The sequence below is a fragment of the Cynocephalus volans genome, chromosome 10 (assembly GCF_027409185.1).
Source record: "Cynocephalus volans isolate mCynVol1 chromosome 10, mCynVol1.pri, whole genome shotgun sequence".
Classification (NCBI taxonomy): Eukaryota; Metazoa; Chordata; class Mammalia; order Dermoptera; family Cynocephalidae; genus Cynocephalus; species Cynocephalus volans.
The window spans coordinates 89724491-89748180 of NC_084469.1; the positions used below are offsets into that span (position 1 = coordinate 89724491).

Consider the following 23690-nt stretch of genomic DNA (forward strand, 5'->3'; position numbering starts at 1 on the left):
ATATTTAATTAATAACATTTGAGGCTGTGAACATGGCTGTCATGAACTATGAAGGGTCTGACATTTTACCCTACTTTGCATGCTGACAAGTTAACCTACCATAGTTTCATGGATGCTGACAGAAGACCTGATGCTCCTGGGTCAGACACTCAAGAGGCAAGCAGAACATGAAGCCCATGCCACTTGTAGTAGCTTGTAGCTTCATGTTATGCTTCCCTCTTGAGTCCCACAAGGGAATGTAGTGTGACCCAAGGTAGATGTTGCATACACAATGGATGTGTGTCAGGGTTGAGGAACCCTGAACTTAGGCAACTCCAATATTTATAATGGGCTTCCAGCAAAGCTATCTGATCCTTGTCCTGGAGGCCTGGAAGAACATTTTATCTTTATTATACTAGACAGCAAGCAAACCTGCTCCAGAGAGAGATGCTATCTTTGTCTTCTAAGGAGTTTGCTCTACAAACATTCTTGAAAAGGTAGTCCAGAATGAGAGCTATCAGCCCTCTGTTTGCAAGATGTGCAGAAATGCAAGACACCCAACAGAGATTTGTCTCCCAGCAACGGTATATCTTTCTATTTATGTAGGTCTTTTAAAATTTCTCTCAGCTAAGTTTGGTTTTGCAGTATAAGGTTGTACATATCTTTCATAAAATTTATCCCTTAGTATTTCATTTATTGGATGCCATTATAAATGCAGTTTTAAACATTTTGAATTTATTTTCCAACCATTTGTAGCTAGAATATAAAAATACATTTGGTTTTCATATGCAGACCTTCTATCCTGCAACTTTGCTAAATTTACTTATTCTAGTAGTTTTTTTAATAGATTGCTTATGATTTTCTACCCAACACAGTTGTGTCATCTGTGGTAGAAGACAGTTTCACTTTTTCCTTTCCCATCTTTATGTCTTTCTTTTGTTCACTTGTCTTATTGCACCACCTAGAACCTCTAGTACAATGTTGAATCTTAAGGGGAAAAGCATTTAAAATTTCACCGTTATGTCTGGTGTTAGCAGTGGGTTTTTCATTCATCAGATTCCTCCTGACACTGGTGGCAACACCTCTGACAGCTCGCTGCTGAGTCTGTTATGGCTGTTGTTTCGACAAGGATGTCTCTTTCATATTGGGGTCCTTCACTTGGTGAAAGTTGTACTTCTAATGTTCATGGATTAAGAGGATTCATTCTGAAAAATCTACTGAGTTCAACTGATCTTAAAGCGACTGTGTTTATTAGTCAAAACATCAATTTTCATTTAAAAAATAGTTCTTCATATATTTGCTTTGACAATCTCTTGCAATAGTTCCGATGACAATGTGTTCTGTTTAATTTTTTTCTGAAATGTTTATTATTATAACAATAACATGACATTAAAAGGAGATTTAAAAATTTACCCATAATCCAACTTCACATCTGTTGGAGGAGGGTGCTGAGAGATGGAAGCGGGGGCTCCATCCCTAGTTTCCAGCATTCCAGGGACCCCCTTCTCAATTCTCGCCCTTGCAGGGAGACGACTCCGTGGGAAGGCGTTCTACAATGTGGGCGAGAAAGTATACTGCCAGGAGGACTTCCTGGTGAGTCTAGGCTGTGCCCTTGGCGGTGCCATGGTGGGAGCAGGGTGGGAACCCTCCTGCCTCACGTGGAGACCCGAGGCCAGGAGGCAGGTGCTGGCTGGGCGATGAGTGCCCCTTTGTCACACAATATCCTGGATCTTGTGTCCTCTCCCAGTACTCCGGGTTCCAGCAAACCGCTGACAAGTGTAGCGTGTGTGGACACCTCATCATGGAGATGGTGAGAACCTCCCCCAGCCTCCTGGAGCCCCTCTAACATGGGCGGAGTCTGAGGACCCCACCCTCTTACCTATTCCAGACCTGCCAGGGGCTCAGAGCCAGAGCCTCTCCTGGGGGCGGTGCTGAGCCCTCCACCTGTGCTGACCCTTCAGTGCCTCCCATCCCCAGATCCTGCAGGCCCTTGGCAAGTCCTACCACCCGGGCTGCTTCCGGTGCTCTGTGTGCAACGAGTGCCTGGACGGGGTGCCCTTCACTGTGGATGTGGAGAACAACATCTACTGTGTCAGAGACTATCACACGTGAGTTGCTGACACCATGGAGAGCAGGTGTGACTCATGCTGTCTCCTGTGCCTCCCTGGAAGCGTTTCTCTGGCTGCCTGTCTGTGCTCTTCGTTCTTGGCCTTTTCACTTCCAGCCTCCCCTTTTGCACTCAGTGGTTGGGTCAGGGCATGGATCTCTGCCTTTAGTCCTCATCTCGGGTGGTTCTGCCACCAGCCATCTCTTGCCTCCTCTCCCTGCCTTTGTCTGCATGCTCCCCTCCTTCTCATGTCAGGGACTCTCATGCCCAGGCCTCTTCTGCTTGGGGTCTCTGCAGATTCTTCCTCCTGCCTGTCTGGTACCCTTGCTGTGGCTACAGGCTCAGTCCTCGGAGCTTTGGTCCTGTGCTACTTGCACGGGATTAGTGCTGGGCACACATCCCGGCACTCAGGGTAGAACCAGGTCTCACAGAGGTCCCTGCTAGGGGTGGTCTAAACCTGGATATTAGGTGGCAGAAACTCCCACGGATGCATGAGGGAGATGGCAGGACAGAACCTGAAGCCATCCTGGAGTAGGGGCTGGGGTGGAAGTGAAGTGGGAGCTGGACAAAAGGCCAATAGCAAGATGGCATTGCAGAAGCTGCCCTTCTCCCACCAAAGGTCTCCACATAAGGAAAGAGGTCCTGATGCAGGGCCACATGATGGGGTTACTATGGGTGGATCTATCCTTGTGCCTTTGGCCTCTGGTCACTCAGCTGGTCACTTCTGGTTTCCTTTTATTCCTCCAGAGTTTTTGCACCAAAATGTGCCTCCTGTTCCCGTCCTATCCTCCCTGCACAGGTAGGAACCACTCACCTGGAGATGGTCAGGTGCCTGGCCCAGGGTCTGTCCCAGGTCTTGGGCCACAGTGGAAGGGGTGAGCAGCTGCTCCTGCTCCATGTCCTTCAGGGCTGAGGGATGTGTGTTGTGCCTGTGCACACAAGGTGCACGTGTCCCCAGGCATGAGTTAGAGAGAAGCAGTGGCCCCTGCTGCCACCCTCAACTCTGTTCTCCATTGATGTAAGAGCCGTTCCCTGGGTCTGTTTTGCTCAGCAGGTGGAGGTTGGGTGGGCTGGGGAAACAGAGGCAAGAAGGATGTGGTCTGTGCAAGAGCTGCCCTTGGGTGGTGTGGCTCTCTCAGGCCCTAGGTCTTCCCAACGTCAGCACTGGTTCTGTCCCAGATGTGCCTGGGGAAGCAGAACTGGCAGTGGTCTTTCCTGATTCCAGAGAAGTGAGAATAATGTGTGCACACACATTGACACCCATGTGACACTCTCATGGGCAGGTGTGCGGGCTGTCGGTGACAGCCGGGGAGGATCCTGAAGCACATGCACAGCCATTTGTGTGCACCTACAGGTGCCTATTCCAGTCCCTCGGAAGCACCCTGTCAGTGCTCACACAAGCGTGAATGCACATTCACTGTAACAAGAGCGTGTTGTGTATCTGTGTGCTCCCACGTGCAACTCGCCTCAAGTCCCAGTGTGTTTATGGTGCATGTACCCTGTCTCTTCCTCCAGGGCTGTGAGACAACCATCCGTGTGGTGTCCATGGACAGAGACTACCACGTGGAATGCTATCACTGTGAGGTGAGCCTGGGCCCTCCCAGAAGGTCGGCAGCCAGGGCAGTCCCCTTCCCACGCAGGTCTCCTCCTCTCCAGGTCTTCTGTGGCCCCACCTCCTCTTTTATGACTTCTACCCCAGTCTCCCTATCCTCCCCCAGGGAGCCCTCTTTCTTCTCCCTAAGACACATTCTCTTTCAGCCCTATTTCTTATTCGATCAGATATTTACTATTTACAGTATATGAGGTGCTGGGGATGTAACAGAGAACAGACACTCCCTGCTGTCATGGGAAAAACGTATTCTCTGCAACGTCCACACAAGGTGATGAATCCTGTCGGGAGACTTGTCAGAGTACCTAGGAGGCCTTGGAAAATCAGGGGGCGCTTTCTGGAGTGGGTGACACCCAAGGTAAGATTTGAAGGATGAATAAGAGTTAGCTAGGGAGGCAGCGAGAAGTGCATTTCTAAGTAGTAGAAGCAGAGTGTGCTTTGGTACAAATGTGGGGGTGTGGTTTTGTATAGCTGGAGAATTTGGCAGGAACTGAGGACAAAAGGCCACATGAGCTAAGGAGTATGCACTTACACTCTGGGCAGTGGAGAATGATCAGAAAGGGATGACAAGATTGGCTTTGGATTTTAGACAAGGCACTCACTGCCATGCAGAGAATGAAATGGAGGAAGAGGGAGTGGGGCAGGGGTCCCTGAGGAGGCTGGTGGAGTCAGGGTTGTGGTCCTGGTACAGGGAAGAGGATTGAGCAGAGCAGTAGTTAGGCAGCAGAAGGGACTGCAAGTGGTGAGTGACTGGATGCTGGAGTTTGGGGTTGGGAGATGACTCTCAGGTCCCAAGCAGAGACTGAGGGCAAGAGGACGACAGGATGAGATGTTCTCATAGCTAGAGGCATCCAAATGGCAATGTCCAGTAGACTGTTAGATGTGCTGGAGTTCAATGACTGTGCCGGCAGAGACAGGAATTTGGGAGTCATCTGCATAGGGCTTTCTCCTCTCTGAGGCTATGCTCCATGAATTCTAGTCACCTTGGCCTCCTCAGATTCTCAACTCAAGGAGACCACTGGGCTCTCTTGGGCAGCCTGGAAAATCCTCCAGGTGGCAAGTTGGGGCAATGGTAGGGCTCACCTCAGTGGCTTCTCTTCTCAGGGATTATTGACCTGCCTTGCCTGCTGTCCAGGGTGAGAGTGACTGTTTCATATATTTAGCCTTTCTGTTTGTTGGTTAAGGTAGGAGTGGAAAGGCAATTCCTGTTTCTATGTCATGGCCAGAAGCAGGAGTCCTATCCTGGGCATGCAGATGGCAGCTGGAGCCAGGGGAGCAAATGAAGTCTCCCTGGGAGAGTTGAAGAGGAAGGAGTGGAGGCTCAGGATAGCGCAAGGAACACTGACACTTAAGGGACACGTAGAGGCAAAGTGGGCAAAAAGGGAGGCTGAGGAGAGAGGCAGGAGGAAAACCAGGAAGAGTGTGCTGGGCTGCAGAGCCGCAGGAGGAGCAGGAGGGAGTGTCAGTGAGAAATCTGCTTTGGGAATCAAGGATCCTTTTGCCATGAGGTTGCCTTGGCGGGGGCAGTGGCCCAGTGGGAGCAGAAGTCTTGCTGGCGGACGTGGGAAGGAGGATGAGGAGCAGGTATGGTCTGCGGAGGGGACATGGCTCCCCCTCTGGCAGTAATAGGGCCTCAGCATCCCTCTGCATGCTTGGCTGCCCTGTGGACTGTGGCGTCCTCTGGGCTTGCTGAGCACAGTCCTTGCCAAGAGCTTGGTGCTGAGAGTCAAGGAGCAAGTTGAGCTGCTGGCGGGGCTGTGAGGTGAGGTGCAGTGCTGTTGTCCCCCTGGGAAGCAGTTGGATGGGAACTAGGATCTCTAGGTCCCCTTACTCCTCCCCTCTCTGATGTGTAGTGGTTAGCAGTAGGGCCTGTCAGTGTCTGGGGCAGGGCAGGGAGGAGACCTGGGTTGAGAGTGGTTTGGTACCTGAGACTGTGACTCCATCGCAGCAGCTCAGCTCAGTTTCCTGTGCATGGGGGTGGGGGGCAGGGGCAGGTGTCTTTTGGGTAGCAAATGTCCAAGCTGAGAGGCATTTTGGCCCCGGAAACTGCCATGGCAAAAATAGCCAGATAAGGGACATAAAGCCAGTCTCCTTGACTTGGTGTCCAATTCTCTTCCTGTTGTCTCCTAAGGCCACTTGGGTCGGGCGTTCTGACCGCCACCCCCTTCCAGTGACCCCGTGGGGGTGGAATCTGCTGGGCACTTCTCAGATGTCGCCTTCTTGGCCTCAGCAGCTTCCCGCACACTCATGGCTCCCTGCTGGACATGCTTTCTTCACTTAGCCTTAGGGCTGCCTGGCCTGGTCTTCCTCACTTTCATTTTCTTCTCAAGCCTCCTTGGCTCAGGCTCCTCTTCCTTCCTCCTCATGTTGGAGCCTCCAAGGCTCAGCTATTTGTCCTCTTCTTTCTAGTTATCCGCACTCCCTGGGAGGGGTCATCTGTTGTTTTCTTTTTAAAAACCATCACATTTTTATGCTGATGCCCACATTTCCAGCCCAGATGCCAGACTTGTAAACAGCTCCTCCTCCCTAGGTTTCTCTCTTGGATGTCTAAGGGGCACCTCCAGTTTGGTGTGGTCAACACTGGGCTCCTGATCCTCCCGCTCACACAGTAAAAGCCACCGTCCTCAGATCTGCCCCCCCCCATGACGTCTGATGTGTCCCTACTCGCGCCCCGTTGCTTACTCTGGGGCCGGGGGCTGTGTTCTTCCCTAGGACTGCGGGCTGCAGCTGAGCGGGGAGGATGGACGCCGCTGCTACCCCCTGGAGGGCCACTTGCTGTGTCGCCGCTGCCACCTGCGGCGCCTCCGGCCTGGCCCGCTCCCCTCACCAGCCGTGCACGTCACCGAGCTCTGAGCAGGAGCCGAGCCTGGGGTGGGCCGGGTGGGCGTGGATGTGGGAGGCGGGCCGGGGGGAGGGGTGGCCCAGGGCAGCGTCAGGGTGGGCTCGGCTGCCGCTTCCACCCCACCTCCACCCCCACCTCGCACTTCCCACTGAGCTGCTGTCCTGTCCGCAGGGGCCGGACCCCCGCGTTGAAGCTATTTCTATTTATTCACCGCCTGTGCCTCCTCAAGCTTCCCTCCAGCCGTGCTGCCCCCCCCCACCCCCCGCCGGCTTTCCGCTGGGGACCCCCTGCGCCCCGGCCGTAGGTAACCCGGCCGGGAGTGGGCTGCCGCCCGTCTGGGGGCGCGGGGTGACGCGGCCGCCTCCGCAGCCTGGCCTCGCGGCGGGAGCTGCTTTCCCTTGTTCGCGAGGGGCCTGGGAGCCCCTCGAAGCGCGGTCCCGGGGCAGGGTGTGGTCCGGAAGGTGGGGGTTGGCAGAGGGCACGCGCGTTTGTGTCATGCACCTTGCCCGCTGGTGGGTGGGAAGGGTGCCTTGTTTGAGTGGGGTCACAGGGACGGGTAAGGAATGACACCCTGGGGGAACGGGGCCTGCAAGGGCACTGCCTTTGGCCCTTGCGGTCACTGTTGGATTTGGCCATGGAGACTCTGATGAGTGTTTTGAGCCACAATTCCTGCCCTGTTCCCCGCTACCACCGCTCCCAATGTGGGGACTGCCCCTGCCCCACTGTTAGCGGGGTGGGTTGGGAGGAGCTTCTGCTCGTGCACAATTCCAGCCACGAGTCTCTGGCAAGAGGGACCACGAGGGGGCGCCCTGGGACAGCACCCGTATGCGCGCACTGTATCAGGCTCCACGACGAAAGGATACGATTTGACTTAAATTAAGTTTTTCCTTTGAGGATGTTTTCATTTTTCTTTAAAAGAATATAGTTTTCTTTTACGAACTTGGACCAAGGTTGTCATTTCTTAAGAAAATTTCAGCAAACTCACAAATGTTCATTTTGTACATCATGTAGTTAGGTTTCAGGTGGTAAGAACATTGTAGTTTAACTATTTTTGTATAAATTCCTCTAAAATCTCACAATGTGTGTCTGCCTTTCAGACTTCAGAATAGTGTGGAGTTTTGTGTGTCAGTGTCCTAAGAGCGGTGACCTCATGAAATACAGTTTGGGAGAACGTGGATGAGTTTTCTCTCTGAAAGACCCGTGAGCATTGGGGGTTTGAAAGCTTCTCACTGATGAGTTGTGTTGGATTTACACCTGTGGGTAGCCCCTTGTCATGAGAAACTGGCAGTGCTTTTCACGGGATATTTTGACTGAAGTCCATATATTCCTGTGAGATTCTGAACTGCCTCTTGGCTGCTGCTCTTGCCCACCTCCCCCCACAATGAGACTCGAGGTCTATTTGCTGGTAGAATCATTAGTCAGAAACAACGATGGGGTGTCTGGGCATGCCCAAGGGGGTGCACAGGAGGGATGTGGCAGCCACTGGGGTCCTGCTGGGCTGAGGTCTGGAGCTGAGAGGCCCCCTTGTGGGCTGAGGGAGCAAGTATGTGGGGACTTTGGTGATGGTTAAACAGATACTTAAAACACAGTAATAAGTGCCGAGACGGGGAAAGTGTCTGAAGAAGGGGACTTTGACATGATCAGGGTGGTTTCTTGGAGGATGACCAAGAGCCGGTGGGGTCAGGAGAATAAATTCCAGGAATGGGAGGCTCAGTTTCTGGGTCTGTCTTTTCAGCTGGGCTGCTTTGCTTTCTAGCTAATTGATTGCAAAGCTTTCTTATGATTACCCTCTTTTTTGCTTCCTATGTCAAACCTGCTTTGATCTTGGTTCTCCTTGTTGCAACCTCCACCCTATTTCTTTCTCTGTGTCAGTTGTGGAGGTAGTCCCTCCTCTTCCAGCCACGGCATCACCATTGCGCTCCCTGCCTGCTCTGTCTTGGTGACCATGCTTCCCCCACCCAGATGGTCTGAGTCATCACAGGTTGGAGCCACTGCCTCCGGCCCACATGACATACTTTGGGGAGTGCATGACCCTGTGGGACAGTGGGCACACTTAGTCTTTCTCTCCAGGCTCCTGGGCCCCCTGTATTGCCTTCCATCAGGACTGGAGACCATCACTATCCCTTATACCACAGCTTTTGCACAAGCAGTCCCCTCTGCCTGGAGCCACTCCCCCCAGTGCTTTCGCTCCTTGGCAGATCCCTCATATCTCAGCAACATGATGAAGTCAGGCTCCCAGTGATTACTCTTCTTTGAATACCCAGAATCTTTGGTCCCTGCTCTCCAAGCTCATTTGCTTAAAGCAGCCTCTGCAGTCCATTTTCAGGGGATACGTTGATCTGAAGGTTGTTGAGGCCGAGAAAGCAGTGTGAGAGCCAGACTCCGAGCCAGGGAGATGGCTCTCCAGCCCTGGGTGCAAAACCCACCTTCCCCCAGGGTGTCTCCCCTGATGTGGGCACCTGTGACACCCCCAATGTGCCTTTGGTCACTGTTGTTCTTTCATGTATCAGAGTAGTTATTCTCTTAATGTCTGACTCCCCATGAGATGTCCAGGACAGGGTCTGCCTGGGCCGTTCGTTCTTGTCGCCACAGTGCTCGGCGTGTAGTGGGTGCTACAGCCACAGCCAGACCCTGCCCTGGCCTTCAGCTTGACCTCCCCCTGACCTCCACCAATTGATTTACATGTTCAAGTCCAGCCTGAGTTGCCCAATGAAGGAGCCACAGGTGAAATATAATGGCCTGAAAACGGGGTTTAAACAAGTTCTATACCACATGTACAAGAAGCGTGTGCACCCGTGCGCATGCCGTGCACGTGCAAGCATGCCCTTGTGCTAGGACGGTCAGCACTCAGGCCCTGGGGCACAGGCCTCTTGTGCTGGGGTCTGCTGCAGAGTGTGTGTGTGTGTTGGGGAGGAGGAGAGAGAGAGATGAGAAAGATTGAGAAAGATATTGTGTGAGAGATTGAGTATTTGAGAAAATGAATAGGTAGTATCATGAGGGAGGGATCGGGAGATTGGGAGAGAGACGTTTTATAAGAGAGACTGAGGGGGAGGACTGTGTCTGAGAGACTGAGGAGGAGAAAGATACTGAGAGGGAGAATGAGCAAGAGGGAGAATAAGAGAGATTGAACTCTGAGTGAGGCCAACAGAGCCTGGAGTCCTTTTACCTTCTCTTCCTAAAAGGTGGGGTGCCCAGAGCCAGGTGATTTGGAAATTTGGATGGGGGCTCAGCCTCAGTGATCCCACAAATGGAAAAGGATGTTGGGTGTGTGTGAGATGGCTGGATTGAGGTGGTCAGCTCTTGGAGAGTCCTAGAGGTGGGTCTTGGGCATGGGGTCTGCCCTCATGGCCCCAGGCTGGGAGGGGGTGGTGCTGCCCCTGCCCCCCGTTCTTCCTTGGTCACTGCCTCCTGCGCCTCTGGTTAGGAAACAGATGGAGCTTGCTGAACTGCAGGCTCACTTGAGTGCCTCATGTGGCCTTGCTGTGGAGGGGTCCAGGAGGGGCTGGGCATGGGACTTGCAGCAGCAGAGGTCTGGGGAGCTGTGGGCCTGTCTGCCAGGAGGCCGGCAAGGATTTCAGGTATCACACTGGGGAGGGGAGAGGGTAAGAGGAGGCTCAGCCTTTGAGGAGCTTCAGGAGAGCCTTGGGTTGGGATCTGAGAACACATCTGGGAATGGGAGGAGCTGCCCAGTGCAGGTCTGGAGGACTTGCCCTGCAAGACCCCTGTGGTGTGTGTGCACCCTGAATGGGTGTAGTGGGGGCCTGGTTGGGAGAAGACTGTGTGTATGTACACATGCCCTGGGGGACTGTGGGGACTGCTGGGAGCAGGCCTGGGTCAGGGTGCTCAAGGATGGGAGGGGCCATATGGCCTAAGGTTGGGGTGGGGAGGCTCCCCAAATCCCTGGTTCCTGGAGACAGAGACACCAAAAAGTGTCTAGACCCTTGGAGAGCCCAAGGGGACTACAGCTGGCATAGGAGGGCCCCTGCTCTCCTTCCACCTTCTTCCCTGGCCCCGAGGGCACTGCTGGGATGCCCTCCCTACACCTGTGGTGTGTGTCCCACGGGGCCCTTTCCTGACCTGTGAGGAGGGTTCCCCTGGAGGGCAAAGGGCCTGGAGGCTCCCCAAGGACATCATGCCTCTCTGGGCCTCCCAGGCCAGGGCTGGGGCACTGTGGCCCTGGTATACCTGGCACTTCCGAGGGAAGTGGTCAGTAGTGAGTGGTGTTTGTATGCCTCTTATATATCCACCTGTCACTCCCATCACCTCACACCCAGCGCACATTCTCCTCCATGTCTACTGTGCAGGTGGACCTGCCCAGGTCACCCACACCTGCCTGCTGGTTACACAACTGTCCCACAAACTCTGCCTTACCTGCCTGGTTACCTGCCCCTCAGACCCGTCACAGGCACCTGCAGGACACAGCTGGCTCATGGCTCACTCCCTTCTCTGTGGCAGTGCCTGGCCATCAGTCCCCCTTCCACTGTCAGCCCTGTGGACGCTGAGGGTGGGGCTCGAGGATAAGGAGAGGCATTTTACTAGGCCTGACGTTTACTTACCCTCCTTCAATCCCAAATTGTTTTGGAGACTCCATCTTCCACCTGAGCCAATGGTGCTAAGGAGGATTTCCAGGCATCTTCAGCAGGGCCCTCTGCCTGGCCCATGGCCTGGTGTTGCCACATTCCTGAGCTGTGTGGATCTCAGCTAGGATTTGTTGTCCCTGAGGCCAGATTGGGGCTTTGAGTCTCTGCCTGTCGCTAAACCACCTCTTCCCATCGCCCTGCCTGGTTCAGGTCCCTCCTTCCTCTCCCGGCAGCTTCCTCTACTCTGACCCTGGGCACTGGGGGAATCCCTTCCCCATTATGGGGAGTGCAAGGTAGCCCCACTGCCAGAGACGGAGGTATAGGGAGCTCTGTCTGTCATGGAGGAGATCAAGAGGAGCAGGCCTGTACCACGTGGACTGGGAGTCGGGGATGTTGCTGACCCTGTGGCATGCAGGGCTCAGGGGGAGAGGTCACAGGGTCCTAAGGGAAGACCATGCTGGAGTGGGGCTGGGCGAGAATCTCCCTCCTAGGGGTCAGTGGGGAAAGATTGCACTGACCTGTGGTTTGGACAGCTCCCTCCCTCCCTCCTTTCTTCTTTTCCTTCCTTCCTTCCTTCTCTCCTTTTTTTAAAGATACATATTTAAAGACTTTACTATACTTGATCAGATTGGAAAAAATAACAACTCATGGCTTTTGGAATGAGCACCTGGGTGGATGCATTACAGTCCCCCAGAGGGGAAAGTCACAGGACAGGTTTGTGTGGGAGTGTCAGTCTAAAATCCCGTTTTGCCACATGGAGACACCCGTCACATGGAGTAGGCAGTTGGATGTATCAGTTTGGAGCTCAGGGGAGAAGTCAGGGCTGGAAATACACGTTTTGGAGCCATCAGTTTATACCAGTATTTGAAGTCATGGATGAGATCACATAGAAAGAGAGTGGGACAGAAAAGAGAAGGGGCCCAGGCCAGAGCCCTGAGGTGTTCCAACATTTATACCTTGGTAGAGGGGACAGAGCAGGGGCAGCCAGTGAGGCAGGGTGGTGGGGAGTGAAGGGATTACGGTAGTGTCAGAGAAGACTTGGTGGAAAAAAGGGCTTCAGGAAGGAAAGGGATGGCCAGCCTTGTGAAGCTGTTGAGGGAGGAGGATGGGGCTTGGGCAGTGGTTTTGGAAAGATGGAGATCACTGGCAACCATGAACAAAGCTGTCTCAGTGCAGTAGTGGGGAAAATAGATCTGAGCCCATTGAGATGAGGGGAGGGAAGGGAGAAGGGGCTTCGGGAATGGCCAACTCTTTGAGTGTGTTGGGAAGAGGTGCAGCAACTGACGGGGACTTTTGGATTGGGTAGAGTTCTTTTAGGATGCTGAGGCCCCCATCCCTGTCTGTCATTATACTGCACATGGGTAATCCCAGAGTCACCTTTCCACCAGACCTTCCTCTCCATGAGGGTGGGGTCTGATTGCAGTGGTCACAGCTGTGTCCAGTCCCTTGCCCAGCATCTGGCTCCTAAGATGTTGGTGAATGTTGGTTAAATGACTAGGTCTATACGTGTAAGCTACTTGGAACTCTGACAGGTTTGTAATAAATGCTCAGTAAAAGAGTTGCTGTTACCACGTAGGTGAATGAATGTGGGACAAAGCATGTCTGCAGTGGTGTGTACTGAGGGGATGTGGGGGGAACACATGACCTGGAGATGGGGTCACAGTGTTTGCTGCCTTCATGGTCTCAGCTGGGTGGTCAGTGTGGCTTTGAGGTCACAGCATTGTCCCCGACTCAGGTCAGCCTGCTCCCTAGAAGGGGCCACTGAGCCAGCTGCACACCCTCTGCCCAGAGCCCCCCAGGACGTGTCCATGTTGGAGGTGGATGTTCGGGGCCAGGGTCCTCCAACCAGCCCTCTCTGCAAGTCTCACCCTGGGTCTCGCCTCCATTCTGCTCCTCTGCCCCTCTCTGTGTGGTGTAGGGGCTCATTCCACCCCTCGGGGCTGCCCTTAACCTCCTTTGCTTGGTTCTGGATGTCTCCCTTCCCCACCTGAGGAAATGTGGGCTCAATCCCTCTTTCTCCTTTTCAATTATAAACTCACTGGCCTGCAGCCGTGCTGGCCTCCTCCTTGCCACTATCAGGGAGAGCAGCTCTTAAGCGCGTGCAGGCTCTCCCCACCTCCGAAACTCTCCCTAGATGCAGAGCCCTGTCCTCTTCCTACCCTGCCCTCACAGTTCAACGTGGAGTCATGCTTTTTCTGTCTTTTTTCAATTTTATTTTGCTTATTTTTTGGCCACTGGCTGGTATGGGAAGCCAAACCCTTGACCTTGGTGTTATAACACTGCTGTAACCAGCTGAGCTAACTGGCCAGCCCCCGCTTTTCAATTTTATATAGAAAAATATATCATGCATACTGAGGATAGAAAACATATATGTACACTTTAAAGAAAAGAACACATCCCAGTGGATCTACTTCCTAGCTTGAGAAGTAGAACATAACCAGTGTCCCAAATGTGCCCTGCTCCGATCCCATACCCCCACAGGTATCCTCTCTGAGGTAGCTGTTGTGCTGAATCCTGTCGGGCACTCCTTTCCTTCTCTATATAGTTTTGCCACCCATGTATGTATGAATCCTTAAACAATTTATTATTTAGCATTGAGTGTTTTAGGACTTTATATATATATTTTTTTGTCTTTTTTGTGACCGGCACTCAGCCAGTGAGTGCACCGGCCATTCCTATATAGGATCTGAACCCACGGTGGGAGCGTTGCTGCGCTCCCAGCGCCGCACCCTCCCGAGTGCGCCACGGGCTCGGCCCTAGGACTTTATATTAATTGCATCACCCCATATGTTTTCTTCTGAGTGTACTTCTGCTCAACCTTACGTTTTAGAGAGTCATCTGTGTTTATGTCATTCTTTTTTATTACTAGGGTTTATTCCATTGATGGATACAACAAAAGTGATTTCAACATATGCTGTTCATGGCTATTTGAGTTGTTTCTAGTTTATAGCTTTTAAAAACAGCATACCTATGCACCTTCTTATACATTCTTATCTTGGTTCACATATCTAAGAATTTTGCTAGGATATATGCCAATGAGTGGAATTGCTGGGTCATAGGGTATGTGTAATATTTTGCTTTGCTAGATGTTGCCAAATCATTTTCCAAAGTGCTTGTAACAACTTACACTCCAATTCAAATTCAAGACTACAGCATTTTTACTTACCTTCTATTTTACTTCTGCTATATTATATCTAATCTGTATTATACGTGCATTCATCTATATCACATATTTGAAAGAATAAAATACATTATGAGTTTATACTGATACTCCCAATTAAAATTCAGGGCCGTAGGATTTTTACTTAACTTCTTTCTCTCTCTCTTCTATGTTACACATTGAGTGTTCTAATTCACAAGGATAGAGAGGAAGATAGTATTAGAATTTTTGATAATTACTCATTTTCTTTATTTGGTCTTTGACCCCAGTTCGTGGCACAGAGCTTCAAAAAACCTTGAAATTTTCTGATGAGGAGTGTCTTGTCATGTTAATGAGGTGACTCATGGAAGGCCTCTAGATAGCTTCAGGATGGGGACAGGTCACTGGGAAGACCAGCCATGTGATTAGAAGGTTGGAACTTTGGGCCAGCCTGAACTCTGGAGAGAGAAGAGGGGCTGAGGATTGAGTTCAATCATGTGGCCAACCATTTAATTGATCATACCTACATAATAAAATCCCAATAAGATCTGTGGACATTGAGGCTCAGTGGAGCTTCCTGCTTGTTGGAACACATTGATATGCTGGGAGAGTGATGCACCCTGACTCCACAGGGAGGGGACATGGAGGCTCTGCTCTCTCCCCCAGACCTATGTGTATCCTTTATAATATAACTGTAGTTGTAAGAATAGCTTTCTCTGAGTCCTATGAATCATTCTAGTGAATTATCAAACATGGGGCAGTTATGGGAACCCCCAAATTTGTAGCCAGTTGGTCAGAAGTGTGGGTAACCTGGGACCCTACATGTGGCTGGCATCTGAAGTGAGGGAAATCTTGTGAAGGACTTTGTCCTTAAACCTGTGGAATCTGGCACTAACTCTGGGCAGTTAGCGTCAGAATTAAATTTCAGTACTCTAGTTGGGAATGGAATAGAACACATTACGCACATAGCAGTCCCAGAATAAAAGTACTAATACTATCATCACTATTATGAGTATGGAACCAATCAAAATTTCTTGGCATATATTCTCATTTTCTCTCCATTTAACAATTATTGTATTATATCTATATGGTCAGAACATATAGTTATTACATAGCAGGCTCTTTCCATCTTATCCCTCATTTAGTCCTAGTTCTAAAATAATTATATGTTTGATGCTCATCACCAGTCCTAGTTTTGATGTCTGTCTAGTTATTTTGGCTGTATAAAGCTTATTTTCTAGTAGATTCTTGGTTCAGGCAAGAACCAAGAGAACAATGTTGCCTGAATTTTTGCATGTTGATAGTAGTTTGTGCCTTTTACCTGAAAGTCAGTTTTGCTCGATATAAAAGATTCAGGTCACATTTTCTTTAATTGAGTTTCTTTTTTTTCTTTTTTTCTTTTTTGTCTTTTTCGTGACCGGCACTCAGCCAGTGAGTGCACCGGCCATTCCTATATAGGATCCGAACCCGCGGCGGGAGCGTCGCCGCGCTCCCAGCGCCGCACTCTCCTGAGTGCACCACGGGCTCGGCCCTAATTGAGTTTCTTTTGGCATAAAGCATTGTTGTCAAAGTTTGATGATAATTTATTTTTTCCCCCTTTAAACTCTTTTTGCTTAGATTTAAATTTTTAAGATTTTATCTAAAGTCCATTAATCTTACCAGAATATGTCTTAATGTCGGCAATTTGGAGTTATTCTCAGATACACAATGTGCTTTTTCAGCATGTGATTTCAAATCTTTTTATTTCAAGAAAGTTTTGTACAATTATAGGTTTAATGTTTATTTTGTTCCCTTGCATTGGTTTTCTTCTTCTGGGATTCCTATTATCTGTATGTTTGTTCTTTTTTATTTATCTTTGAATGTCTTAATTTCTCTTACGTTTTGAGGACAGATTTGCTTGATATAGTACTCTTGGTTGACAATTATCTTTTTCTTTTAGTACTTTGAATATTTATCCCTCTATTTTCTGACTTCCATGGTTTCTGATGAGAAGTCAGCTGTGGCTCTTATTGAAGATCTCTTGTGATGTCATTTTTCTTTTCTGCTTTCAAGATTCTCTCTTTGCCTTTACTTTTGACAGTTAGACTATGATGTACCTAAGTGTGGCTCTCCTTGAATTTACCTTAGTTGGAGTTTATTGAACTTCTTGGATGTGTTAATTAATGCTTTTCATAAAATTTGGGAAGTTTTCAGCCATTATTTCTTCAAATATTCTTTCTGTCCCCTTGTCTGTTTTTCTCTTCTCAGACTTACATTATGCATATGTTGGAATGGTTTGAATGGAGTCTCTGATGGTGATGCCAGGTGTTGGAGTCTCTCTTAACTTTTCTTCTTTTTTTTTTTTTCTGTACCTCAGACTAGATCATTTTAATTGACCTATCTTTAAATGTGCTAATTCTTCCTTTTGCTTGGTCAAATCTGCTGTTAAATTTTTCATTTCAGTTACTGTGCTTTGCAACTTTAGAATTATTATTTTGTTCTTTTTTTGTTATTTCTATTTATTGATATTTCTTATTTGGTCAGTCATTGTTGTCATACTTTAAAAAAATTTATTACATGTGGCTTCCCTTAGTTCTTTGAATATGGCTGATGTATATAGTTCTTAAAATAGCTGATTTAAAGTCTCTTTCTATAAGTCTGACATCTGGGCCCTCTCAGGAACAATTTCTATTGGTTGGTCCCCTCCCCACTCCCTGCCTCATGTATGGGCCCTGCATTCCTTTTTTTGCTTTGTATGTCTTATAATTTTTTGTTGAAAACTAGGCATTTTAGATAATATAATGTGGCAATTATAGGAATCAGATTTCTTTCCTCCCCCTGATTTGTTGTTGCTGTTTATTTCAATTTGTTCATTATTTATATTGTATATTATAGGGACTCTTGTTTTCTATTTTATTTAATATGTTATAATTCATTATTATCATTGTTTATTTTGATACTCAAATTGTCCCAGATTTGATGAGTACGAGTTCCTTCAGTCTGGCTTCTGTGTTTTTAAAAATGTCCCTATCATTCCTTGAAAACTTCCTTGCTTTCTGGCACAATAAGATATTCCAGAGTCATCTTGTGCCTTCCCTTTTTCAGCCCTGAAGTCAGCCATCTCCAAGAATCCTGGGTTCCTTTATTTACTTATTATTTGTTTTTATCTTTTATTTTTTGGTGGCTGACCAGTAAGGGGAACCAAACCCTTGTCCTTGGTGTTACAAGGCTGCACTCTACCCAACTGAGCTAACCAGCCAGCCCTGATCCTGGGTTCTTTTAGGTGGAGAATGATATTTAGATATCAAATCTTAACATTAGTTGTGCTCTTTGCTGTTGGGGAGTTGCTAGTCCAAGGCACTCTGGCACTATCAGTGAGTGGAGCTTGGAACTATGTTTACATGTATATCCAAACATACCCATATGAGGATACTTCAAAAAGTTCATGGAAAAATGGAATTAAAACATAATATGAATCTTTCCATGAATGTTTTGAAGATTTCTCAAATATATATATATATACACACATGTATATGTATCCTCAAAGATATATATTTATATACATGTACATTTATATCTATACTTATTTTCACATGTATTTATATGTATTAAGATCCATGATTAAACATGGATATTGCCAGTTCTCATTAAACACCACAGGGTTCATTCTAGTTTTCTCTTGATCCAACTCCCTTCTTCAACAGTGAGAAACCTGGCTTCCATTATTTTTAATATATTTGATCAATCTCTCTGTATGTACCTGATCTCTCATGACCGCTGTCCCTCACCCTTTGTGGACACCCTGCTCATGCTCTTACTCCCTGCACTGGACCTTCTTCCCTAATTATTAACTGTCTTGCTCTACTGCACCTAATAGCTTAGGACTGAATTTTTCAGAAAGGGGAATGGGAAAGCACAATTAATTAACTTCCTAATATGACACTAACCTATATCTGGTGTAGACTCAACTGATTCATGCTAAATTATTATTTTTAAATTAAACTAATGAATTTGGGGTTAGTAATATTTAAAATAATTTTTCTATTATATTTGTGAATGAATTTGGCTTGTAATTGTTCTTTTTTGTGTTATTATTATCTGCTTTTGATATCAAATCATCATAAGATTGATAAAATATAGTAAGGGAATTTCTTTTCTTTTTCTATTCCCTGGAGAAGTTTCTGTGTGATTGGAAGTATTTAAAAAAATATATGTTTGGTAGCATTTGACTGTAAAACTTACTGAGGCCCTGGAGGGAAATTTAAATTAGTGCTTCAATGGCTTAAATAGTTGTAGGATTTTTTAAATTTTTGGTGGCTGGCCAGTCCGGGAATCCAAACCCATCACCTTCGTGTTATAAGACCGTGTTCTAACCAACTGAGCTAACCAGCTAGCCCTGTTGTAGGATTTATAAGATTTCCTATTTCTTGTTGGTTCAATTTCAGTTAGTTTTATTACTTTAGAAATGTACTTTTGGGCCGAGCCCGTGGCGCACTTGGGAGAGTGCGGCGCTGGGAGCGCGGCTTCCCACCGCGGGTTCGGATCCTATATAGGAATGGCCGGTGCACTCACTGGCTGAGTGCTGGTCACAAAAAAGACAAAAAAAAAAAAAATGTACTTTTATTTCTGATATTGTTTTATATCAGATATATACATAAAACATTAATATTGTGATATTGTTTTTATTGTGCTTTATGTCTTTTTTTTAAACTAATATTGTCAGTTGTGCTGTTTTATTAGTCTATTCAAAGATCCTCTCTGTTGTATATCCCTTTTAATTTAATTAATTTTGATCTAATCTTTATTTTTTGGATTAGTTCTCTGTTCTTTTTCTAACATTTTAAATTGGATGTCTGAACTCTTAATTTACAGGCTTTCTAATTTTCATTAAGGTTTGTTCTTTGTTCCATGAGTTCTTTAGAAGCTTTTAAAAAAGTTTCCATACTTCATTCTAGTTATCTTTTTATTTTGACTTACAGATTAATTGCATTGTGATAGAGAATGTAAAAGATACATATCAGTCCTTTGAAATATGTGAAGACTTGGCTTATGGACTAAAGGAAGGCCAATTTTTGTAAATGTTCAATTACTGCTTAATTAGGATGTATATTCTCTACTGCTGGGTGCAATGTTCTACATCAGACTAGTAGATCAGGCTTATTAATTTTGCCATGCATATCTTCTATATCTGTTGCAGGCTGAATTGTTTTCCCCTCAAAATTCATATGTTGAAGTCTTAACCCCCAGTATCTCAGCATGTGGCTGTATTTGGAGATAGAGCCTGTAAAGAGGTAATTAAGATAGAATGAGGTCATATGGGTATATGAAGAGAAGATTAGGACACAAGCAAGTACAGAGGAAAGACCTCGTGAAGACACAGGAAGATGACCACCTACAAGCCCGGGAGAGAGGCCTTAAATCTGACTGACAAGACTATACTTTCAGGGATCATTTCTATAGTTCGTTAAATCTGACTGACACCTTGATCTTGGACTTCTAGTTCCCAGAACTGTGAGGATAATTAATTTCTGTAGTTTAAGCCACCCAGGTTGTGATATTTGTTATGGCAGCCCTAGCAAAGTAATAAAATTTCCTTTCTGATTTTTTAAATGATTGCAGAACATAGCAAATCTCCTTAAAATGTAGTGGCTTAAAATAACAGAAATCATTTGTTATTTCTCACAGTTTCTGAGCATTAGGAATTTAGGAGTGGCTCGGCTAAGTTTCTGACTTGAGGTTTCTCATATGCTTGCAGTCAGATGGTGGCTGGGCTGGGGACATTTTGAGGGCCTCTTCATTCATGATCAGAAAATTGGTCTAGAAAGATTCCAACAGATGGGAGCTGGAACAGCTGGGGCTACTCCAGCATTTCTCTATATTTCTGTATGGTTCCCTCACATGGCCTCTTTGGCATGAAGTCTTCAGCATGGCTGGGCTTTTTACATTGTAGTTCTAGGCTCCAAAGTCACATGTCCACACACACAGAGAAAGAGGGAGGTATGTGGGGCGGGGGGGAATGGAGAGAGAGGGAGAGAGAGAAATTGTATCACTTTTTGTGACCCTAGCCTTGGAAGTCATTTGGCATCACTTCTGCCACAGTTTATTGGTGGAGGCAGTTGCAAAAGTCCATCCAGGTTAACGAGTAGGTGACATAGCCCAACCACTTAAGAGAGGTGTGTCAGGGTCAGCCTCATATTGCAAATAGAGCATGTACAACGCTGTGATGATTACTTTTATGTGTTGATTTGACTGGGTCATGTGCCCAGGTATTTGGTCAAACGTTATTTCTAGGTATGTCTGTGAGGGCGTTTCTAGATGAGATTAGCATTTGAATTGGTAGACTAAGTAAAGCAGATGGCCCTCCCCAATGTGGGTGGTTACCATCCAATCAAAGTCAGAGGAAGGGAGAATTTACTCTCAGTCTGACTGCATGAGCTGGAGCATTGGTCTTCTTGTAAGCTTGGACTGGGACATACACCACTTGATTCTCAAGCCTTTGGACTTGAACTAGAACTCACACCATCAGTTCTCCTGGTTTTCAAGACTTCAAACTTAGTCTGGAAATAAACCACCAGCTTTTCTGAGTCTCCACGAAACGGCAGATCGCTGGATTTCTAAGCCTCCATCCATAACCACATGAACCAATTCCTCATTATCTCTGTCTGTCTCTGTCTATTCTGTTCCGTTCCATTCCATTCCAGTTTCTCTGGAGAACCCAGATAATAATAAACACAAGGTCGTATTTGGAAAATACAGTCTTCCTTCTGGGCACAGCTGTTCACATATCTCCCACATGTAAAATACATTCATCCCACCTCCCAAGACCCTCACCTTGAAGCATCAAGTCTAAGTCCAGGATCTCATCATTCAAATTGAGTGCAGGTGTAGATGAGGCTTGTAGGATGCAGTTCCTCCAGTACAGCTCCTTGAGCACAGAACACCTGTGAACTAAAGAGAGAAATTTTCCGCCCTTGACACACCCAAAAAGCAATTGTGGAACAAGAATGTGATAACTGTTACTGACCTTCCTCTTCAAAAAGGGAGGGAAAAGGAAGCATGCAGGAATAACTAGTTCAAAGCAATTCTGAAATCAAGTTAAACACGTTTCCAGTTCCTTGATTAGGGCTTTATTGTACTGCCTGGGAATAATTCACTGTGGCTCTTGGCTTTGCCCTCTGGATTCTAAGTTCCACTCTGAATAATTTTCCTTTATCATAAAAAGTAGCCTACGTTGCAGTTGAGTGGTTTTCTCATCCTGCTTCCTGCCCATGGAAATTTTGGGGTCCAAAGTTCCCTTTCCGCTTTGCAATGTCTCTGGCTCTTTCTTTATGAGCTGATACTATTTCTTTACATTCAATACGTCCTGGATCCCTTATATTTCTTCTAAATTTTACTTGATATATTTTGATTTTTTTCCATACCTTATAATGTGCTTTATATTTGACGTGCTTTTTCAGTTCTCTTGTATTTCTCCCTTTCTTTTAAATTAATTGAATTAATTTCTTTTGATTAATTGTTTTTTTCTCATTCCACTTTATGTTTTTAGAAGTTATATGCTCTATGTATTTTTTTTGGTGGTGATCCTGTTATAACATGCATATTTAACACAGTTTAACACCATAGACCGCTCTCCTTCCATCTTTTTTTCCCCCAGCAGTGAAGAGAATAATCCCCTTCCATCTTATGAGATATGTTTTCTCCCATGTTTTAGTTTTATTCTCTTGTTTCCTACTACAAATTAGATATTAGTGGGTTCTTTTTTAAGTTAGTTTTTTGTATGTGTGTGTGTGGCTGGCCAGTTGGCCAGTATGGGGATCTGAACCCTTGACCTTGGTGTTATAACACCATGTTCTAACCAACTGAGCTATAAATAAATGTTTATTGAGATTTATCCATATATCGCTGATATATTGAGTCACCGTTTATTCTTGCATCTCAGACTTTCCATAAGGAATCATTTTGTTCTGCCAGGGTTTCTAATTTTAGAACTTTCATTTGTTAGGGTCTGTCAGGATTTTAGTTTCTATCTTCATTTGTCTTAAAAATGCCTTTAATTAATAAGATTGTCTTTAATATTGACATACATTGTCACTGGGTAATGAATTCTAGGTTTACTGTCAGTACATTGAACATTTTTATCTTATTTCCTTATACTTTCTTTGTTGCTATTAAGAAGTTAATTGTCCTTTTAATGGCTATTCTTTTATAGGTGAGTTATTTCATTCTGGCTTCTTTTAAAGATCTTTTTGTCTTTGGTGTTATATACTTTCCTCTGTGATGTATCTATGTGTGGGCTTGACATTTTTTTTCTTGCCTGGGATGTATTGGCCTTCCTGGATCCAAGGATTAGAATCTTTCTACAATTGATGCAGTTTTCAGTTGTTATCCTTTTTGTATGTTAGTTTTTCTCCATTCTTTCTATTATTTCCTCCTGGAATTCCAATTAGACTGTGTTATCCCTGTTTGAACTGTCTTTCTTAACCTGTCTTATATATTGCCCATCTCTTTGTCCGGACTGAGTTCTTGAAAGTTCCTTTGGATCTATCATCTAGATCACAAATCCTTTCTACAACTATGTCTAATCTGTTGAATCCATCCAATGAGTTTGAATTTTAATTAACATATTTTTTAAATTTCTAGAGCTTCTGTTTATTGTTAGAACTTAAAAGATTTTATATAGTATTCTCTTTCTTATATGAATATTGAAGATTTAAAATTTCTTTAAATATATGTAGGAGGAGGGCAGGGAGGTAGAGGGGAAGAGGAACAGGTAAAGTGTCATGAAAATCGACTGCAATGTATGTTGAGAAGTTAAAATTAAAAAATAAAAATAAAATAAAATTTCATTTTTTTTTTTAAAGATGACTGGTAAGGGGATCTTAACCCTTACCATGTTCTCCCAAGTGAGCTAACCGGCCATCCCTATATAGGGATTTGAACCTGTGGCCTTGGGGTTATCAGCACCACACCCTCCCAAGTGAGCCATGGGCCGGCCCTAAGTTTCTTTAAATATATTCAAGCTTATTATTTATATCCTTGGTTTGAAGTTTTTGTGGGTCTGCATTTTGCTAGTTCCCTGGATAGTAACTCATAATGTCTGTTTTTTGTGTGTTTTGTGACTTTTGTTTGTGAGCTAATTATTTTCCTTCGAGCTTTGAGGCCTGGATTGAAATTGAATTCTTCTTTAAATAATTTGTATTTGCTTCTTCCAATCACCTGAAGGTACTCCCAACTCAGGGAGTTTAGATTTAAATTTAAACTTTAAATTAGAGTGGCTGGCCACTTAGCTCACTTGGGAGAGCATTGTGTTGGTAACACCAAGGTCACAGGTTCAGATCCCCATACTGGCCAGCCAACAACAACAACAGAAATTTGTTTTCAATTAGATTTAAAGTGTAAATTAAATTAAAATTAAATTTTCAGCTTCATTTTAATTTTTAAAAATTTTAATTTTT

The 23690-nt window shown here is 46.2% G+C and overlaps 1 protein-coding gene and 1 pseudogene across 5 annotated transcripts in view; both read left to right on the forward strand.

The window, feature by feature from the left end:
* The window catches only part of WTIP (WT1 interacting protein), a 103751-nt gene that overhangs the window by 10750 nt on the left and 69311 nt on the right, over window positions 1–23690 (forward strand). For 3 of the 5 annotated variants that reach the window (XR_010024637.1, XM_063111751.1, XM_063111752.1), the window contains exons 3-7: window positions 1505–1572; window positions 1727–1789; window positions 1957–2087; window positions 2834–2885; window positions 3602–3670. Coding sequence is in view for 4 of the 5 variants with exons in the window: in XM_063111751.1 (XP_062967821.1) it covers window positions 1505–1572; window positions 1727–1789; window positions 1957–2087; window positions 2834–2885; window positions 3602–3670 (383 nt within the window). In the remaining variant the exon portion in view is untranslated. Of the gene's footprint in view, window positions 1–1504; window positions 1573–1726; window positions 1790–1956; window positions 2088–2833; window positions 2886–3601; window positions 3671–3966; window positions 4054–6407; window positions 6589–23690 lie in introns of those variants that run through there. The other 2 variants (XM_063111748.1, XM_063111750.1) reach the window with 2 other exon arrangements.
* On the forward strand, window positions 19665–19770 carry LOC134389732 (small nucleolar RNA U3; annotated as a pseudogene).